General features: G+C 51.0%; 1 protein-coding gene across 1 annotated transcript in view; it reads left to right on the forward strand.

Moving 5' to 3' along the window:
* The first annotated feature begins 512 nt into the window (after window positions 1-512).
* Window positions 513-6,795, forward strand: part of LOC146025605 (NUAK family SNF1-like kinase 1) — a 58,648-nt gene continuing 52,365 nt past the window's right edge. Inside the window, exon 1 of the mRNA XM_083155531.1 lies at window positions 513-1,536. Within this exon, the coding sequence (XP_083011657.1) occupies window positions 1,249-1,536 (288 nt within the window). The 5' untranslated portion in view covers window positions 513-1,248. The remainder of the gene's footprint in view (window positions 1,537-6,795) is intronic.

The following is a 6,795-nucleotide window of genomic DNA, read 5'->3' on the forward strand; positions in this document are numbered from 1 at the left end:
CCTCCCTGATGTTGATGACCTGTGTGGTGGGAGGAATGCACGGAGTCTGCTGGGTGGGAGGATGGGCAGGAGGGTGCGGGCCGGGGGGGGGGGGGGGGGGGGGTGCGGGCCGGGGGGGGCCACACACATCAGACATACAAGTGAGGGACACACCTTGTCCTGTGATGGACATCTCTCTGCATTCTACCATAAAGAGTAGTAGTTTTGGGAATCCTCGCCAAACTACAACTCATGCTGAATGAGGCCCACAGCCGCATCTGAGATGTGGATTGTGATAAATCTGAGACAGTTGCCCAGTGATCGGGTTACTCATCCATCACTGGTCTGCAATCCTAAAGCTGTTGCATAAAGTTAAATGTACAACAACATGTGTCACTGGCTGCTCAGGGCTCTTCCTTCCCCCAGGCCAGCAGCTCAGGACAGGTAAGGGATGTGTCAGGCTGCAGTCAGCAGGCCACGCCCTCTTCCTTACAGTCCCCTCCCACTCCTAATAGGAGAATGTAAGGCCAGGCAGTCTCCACACTGCTCACTCAGTGCCCAGAGCTGTAGCAGCAATACACAGCACAAGGAGATAATTCCAGCTCACAGCCTTCAGCAGCTGCAGTCAGAAGATATCCACGGAGTGGGCAGATGGGGGAGGGTGCAGGAATGCACTGAGACTTTGCTAGAGAAGAAGTTGGACCAGATGCTTTGCAAATGTGGAATGTCAGATCACTAACCCTAGAACTCTCACCAGCCAGAGGTAGGGGTACAGGAGCAATTGGACAGCAAGAGGTAGGGGTACAGGAGCAATTGGACAACAAGAGGTAGGGGTGCAGGAGCAATTGGACAGCCAGAGGTAGGGGTGCAGGAGCAATTGGAGAGCCAGATGTAGGGGTACAGGAGCAATTGGACAGCAAGAGGTAGGGGTGCAGGAGCAATTGGAGAGCCAGAGGTAGGGGTACAGGAGCAATTGGACAGCCAGAGGTAGGGGTGCAGGAGCAATTGGAGAGCCAGAGGTAGGGGTACAGGAGCAATTGGCCAGTTTGTGTCTGATATTCCAAATTCTGGAACTTTTACTAAAATAACACTTACCACCTATAACTTCCAGTTAGCACCTTTTGTTTATTATTAAGAATATTTTAAATTATTTTTGTATTTATACATAATATATTTTTTTAGCATGCCAGATTTTGCAGCACAGCCCTGAGAACTTTGCAAAGTACTTTGTTCCAGTTCCCCTTGCTGCTGGTACAGGAGACTGGCACCATGACAGGTGTCACTTGTGTAACAGGAGAGAGTCCATGTGATGGGGTCCTGCTGTCCAGTAAGGTGGCCAGAGGGCATCTGGGGCACAGGAAGGAAGAGGTGAGGGCACCTACCTGCGATAGATGGGAGACTTGTGGGGTCCCAGGCACTGGGAGATCTATGTCCAGGGCAGTGAAGAAACACTACCACAAGCACAGTATTAAACACCGTTACCAACTCCTGGAGACCTTGGGAAGAGGCACTTACGGGAAAGTCAAGAAAGCTCTGGATAAGACGACTGGGATGATGGTGAGTCTCAATTATGGGGGTCTTGGTGTTTGGAAATTGTATATAGAATAATTATTTGAACAGGTTTTGTTTGTTTTGGTTTTGTTTACTATCTATCAATCTATCTATCTATCTATCTATTTAACTATCTATCTATCTATCTATTTAACTATCTATCTATCTATCTATCTATCCCTGAGAAACTAGAATAATTACTGGAGACTGCATTGATCAGGTCACTGACTACTAGAATGTATCTAGTGCAATTTATTTGTTATTCATAGATCATCTCAGATGTTGCACAGGGGTAAATTTACTAAAGGCCCCCATACATTAGTCCGACTTGTCCTAGGGACAAGTCGGACATGATTTCCCTTGCAGCTCCCCGGGAGGGGGACACACGATTAGGCACTTGATGTGCCAAATTTTGCATATGATAAATCTCATGGATTTATCATATGCAGTCCCCGGGGAGCTGCAGGGGGAGAGCCGGGTAGGGGATGCTGGGGAGCTGCAGGGTAAGCTGACAGATAGTTAGCAGGCGGGGGACACGGTCATCCGGGCATGGGGAGAGGCTGGCAGGGGCAGCTTACACATAGGCAGCGGGCGGGGGGACGCCGGTGAACCGGCGAGGGGAACAACGCCTCACGTGCTGGGCAGGAGAACCACCAGGGCGGTAGCCGCAACTGCAAGGAAGAAAAACCCAATACAAATGAATGGGGAGCCAGTGATTGGCTGAGAGCTCTCTCAGCCAATTGCTGAGAGAGCTCTCAGCCAATCACTGCCTCCCCATTCGTTTGTATTGAAGCTGCGGCTGCCTGCCTGGTCCTCCTGCCCAGCAGTGAGTTGTTCCCCTCGCCGGGTTACCTTCACCGGCGTCCCCCCGCCCGTTGCCTATGTGTAAGCTGCCGCTGCCAGCCTCTCCCCATGCCCGGCGTCCCCCCGCCCGTTGCCTATGTGTAAGCTGCCGCTGCCAGCCTCTCCCCATGCCCGGCGTCCCCCCGCCCGTTGCCTATGTGTAAGCTGCCGCTGCCAGCCTCTCCCCATGCCCGGCGTCCCCCGCCGGCTGTTCCCTGCAGTTCCCCGCCGTCCCCCGCCTGCTGACCCTGCCTGGAGACTGCACATAAGATTTAGGAAATCTTATGTGCAGCCGGTGCGACTGCCCGACTCCGATCCGATGCGCACGGGACCGCGCATCGGGTCGGATAGGGTGTCAAACCATGCGATTTGGGACGATTGAGTTTGAGTTTGAAGAAACTCTGGGAGCCCGAGGTGTGCTCCCACCACCACCAGTGCTGTGCCTAAACACGTGCAAAGGGGGCAGCCGTACGAACGTGTGGCCCTCTCCCAAAGGAGAAAGGCCCCATGGTTCCCCTAACCCCCCTCAACCATAAGGCCAAGGAAGGGAAAAAAGGGATCGGTGGGTCCTCTTCGCTGAAGCTTAGAGAGACCCGCTTTTCCTCCACCCCCGGAAGGGTTTCGGACGGTGGGTCCTCCGCAGCCCGTGCTTTGGAGAGACCCGACTTAGGCTTCCCTCCGCCTTGCGGCTCGGGGTTGCCCTCGAGGGGACCGGGACTCTCCCCAAAAGGTGAAGAGTCCCAGCCACGTTTGGGGAACGGAAGGCCCGTTAGGGACAGCCGCACTACCCAAATCAAAAAAAAACGTGACAAACTAACGAAAAACGTGAAGTGCTCAAAAGTGCAAATCAAAGAAATAAATAAAAGAGGCCCTAGCCAGAAGGCCGGGGTGGGGGTGTAAAAAATTGTCCTACCCCATCCAAAAGGACGAGGTAAGGACGTGTAGCCTAACCTAGAGGGAAGTGCGCAGTGTGTGTGCCAGTCAGTGCATGGTGCTGGATATCACCAGTGCAAATCAGGCACCCCCGAGTTTCCCCAGGGGCACAGTGCAGCCTCGGGCTCCAGGCAGCCGACCCTTCAGCGTCCGACCAAGCTTTTCTCTGTCTCACCAGCAGGCATTTTCCAGCCCCTGGCATGGGAATGGGTACTCCACTGGGCCTTTCGAAAGACTCCCTTAGGGGCTGCACCCCCTCCGGAAGAGCAATCTACTCAGTCCCAGTGTTTCTCCGCTCCCAGGGTTAAGGTACTAAGCTGGGCCTTTCGCGGTCTCCCCATCAGAGGCTACGAACCTCTGGAACAGGAGCCATCTACTCAGTCCCAACCTTTCTCCGCTCCCTGGGATTGGATACTAGACTGAGCCTTTCGCTGACTCATCCTTCAGGGGCTACAAACCCCATCAAGAGAGTCAAACTACTAGGCCCAGTGTTTCTCCCCCCCTCTTACCAGTGGATTTACGGAAACAACACCTCCTACCAAAGGCAGAGGTGAAGATACTCAGTGAGACTTTTCACTGCTCCCGGGAAAAAACAGAGGGGTCCCACACCCTCCGCCCATCAGAGCAGCTACTCAGTCTCACCTTTCTCTATTCTCTGCCAGAGGCCAGTCCATACCCAACTGATAAGAACAGATACTACACTTGATCTTAGCCAAATCGGGCCCAAATCGCATAATGTATGGGGGCCTTAAGTAAAGGTTAGGGTTAGGGTTAGGGTCAGGGTTAGGGTTAGGGTCAGGGTTAGGGTCAGGGTCAGGGTTAGGGTTAGGGTCAGGGTTAGGGTCAGGGTCAGGGTTAGGGTCAGGGTTAGGGTCAGGGTTAGGATCAGGGTTAGGCTCCCGTCACACATCTCATCGCACAGCTCAAACAGTACGTGCTGCACATTGTACAAGATCTCATCTCATCGCATTGCAAAACCTATGCGATGTGGTCCAAATTGTAGTTCTATTGAAAATGGGATGTTGTCTATAGCAACCAATCAGATCTTATATATTATCCAGAAGGTGAAAAATAAATAAGAAGTAGAATCTGATTGGTTGCTTTGGGCAGCATCTCATCTATAGAAAGATAGATAGATATTAATGACATTCACTTTACCCCAGAGCTTACAGTTGCTGCTCTGAGTCAGTGGGAAATATAAAGTTATACTATGATGTTTTACAGTATTTACTAATGACAATGATTCACATGACAATTTACAGTAAGCTGCCATAATGCCCTTACTGGACTAGGAAAACCAGGCATGTCCAAAGTGTGGCCCTCCAGCTGTTGTGAAACTTCACATACTAGCAAAACTGTGGCCAGGCATGCTGGGACTTGTAGTTTCACAACATCTGGAGGGCCATAGTTTGGACATGCCTGATGCAAACCCACATAGGCGTTATACCTGACCACAGCAATAGGCAACTACATTAATGTTTAGCAAAAAATACTTATTGAGGACAGAAAATATAACTGCAACAAGCACTATTTAGATTGTAAGCTTGTGAGCAGGGCCCTCCTACCTCTATGCCGGTTTGTATCTACCCACTGTTGTTTCCATTTGTAAAGCGCAACGGAATATGCTGCCGCTATATATGAAACTGTAAACAAATAAATGAGGTACTGTACTGTGACTCTCCAGCTGACACCTGTGCTCAAGCAGGGAAACCCGTGTGCTATTATGTATGGCATCCTGTAAACGGTGACTTAGATAACGAGTTGTTCTCCGGCTATTGTGTAACTACACATCCCAGCATGCCCCGGCAGAACACAGGTTATGTAGTTTAATAATGTATTTGTGCCCAGTACCCACATCTGTTGTGGAATGAAGTGTATGAGGAATGGCACAAACTGTGTAATACTGGTTTCATGCTCTAGTGACTACAAGCTGAAATATCTGCAGAAGGAATGGGAATGTGATGAGAATGAATGCAATCCGATGCCCAGTGCCAAATACAATAAACACAAAGTCACCCAGTGCCGGGTATAAATAGCTCCGTTCCCCAGAGCCGGGGAGTACAGCAGCTGTTTTGTACGTAAAGGCTGAGAGCACAGACATTGGGCCCGCATGTTCGGCAGATGTGACGTGGAGGCCTCAGCGGTTACAGAGCTGGCAGTTGCCTGGGAAACAGGAAAATGCCAAATAGGTCTGGTCCCAGAATGCAACTGCACAATGTGCCGAGCCAATTTTGTTGCTCCTCCATTATACTTCGGTGGTGCCACACACCCACCAGTATAGAGCTGTAGTGTGCAAAGTATAGACTAGGCATTAATCCGATTCTTTCTGTGTATACGTATACATAGATTTATAAGCGGTGACTGTCTCTACCCTCCCTGAGCTTGCCATAGCTTAGCCCCCACCATGGCCCATTCCATTAGGTACAAATGCTCTGGACTTCCTTGCCAGTGGCAGCTCCGGGGGGAGGGGGGGGGGGGGCTGCAGCGCAATCTGCAATTCACACCAACTGCCAGTGAGTTCCGGCCGGCGACGGTTGCCAGTGATTGGGGTGGCAGTTGGAGTGGCTTCACTATTTCAATTGGAATGCGCAGTTTCACCTTTGCAACCGCCACTGACAAATTAACTAAGATGGAAGTTCTATTGAAGACTGGATGTTGCCCATAGCAACCAGATTCTACTTCCTATGTATTTAGCACCTTCTGGAAGATAATAGATATAATCTGATTAGTTGCTATGGGCAACATCCCATCTTCAATATAACTCCAATTTTAGTAAATGTATTCCACCAAGTGGGACAATGAGAGGTTTGTGAAGTTGGGCTGTGTGTGTGTGTATGTGTATGTGTGTATGTGTATGTGTGTGTGTATGTGTGTGTGTGTTGCTTCCGGGTGTGGTATAATGGTCCGACAGTCGGGATCCCGACAGTCATTAGCCTGGCCGGACTCAGACAGCGTGGCCAGCGCAACAAAGTCCCTTGCGGGCAAGGTGGCGAGATACGCTCGCCACCTATTATATTCTCCCTCTATGGGGGTCATGGATCCCCACGAGGGAGAATAGCCGACGGTGTTTTAACAGTCGGGAACCCGGTCGTCTGTGTTTTAACAGTCGGGATCTCGACTGTCTGGACCCCGTCCGGCACTCGTTGCTTCCAGCATGGGGTGACTGTTCCTGTGATGAGGCTGTATGTAGTGACATGGGGCTGGTATACTGATATGAGTCCTGTATGGTGGACACTGGAAGCGTGTGTGTGTGTGTGTGTGTGTGTGTGTGTGTGCGCGTGTGTGTGTGTGTGTGTTGCTCCCATCATGGGGTGACTGTTCCTGTGAGGAGGCTGTATGTATTGACATGGGGCTGGTATACTGATATGAGTCCTGTATGCTGGACACTGGAAGCGTGTGTGTGTGCGCGTGTGTGTGTGTGTGTGTGTGTGTGTGTTGCTCCCAGCATGGGGTGACTGTTCCTGTGATGAGGCTGTATGTAGTGACATG

Source organism: Crinia signifera, chromosome 8, assembly GCF_055691185.1.
Source record: "Crinia signifera chromosome 8, ASM5569118v1, whole genome shotgun sequence".
Taxonomy (NCBI): Eukaryota; Metazoa; Chordata; class Amphibia; order Anura; family Myobatrachidae; genus Crinia; species Crinia signifera.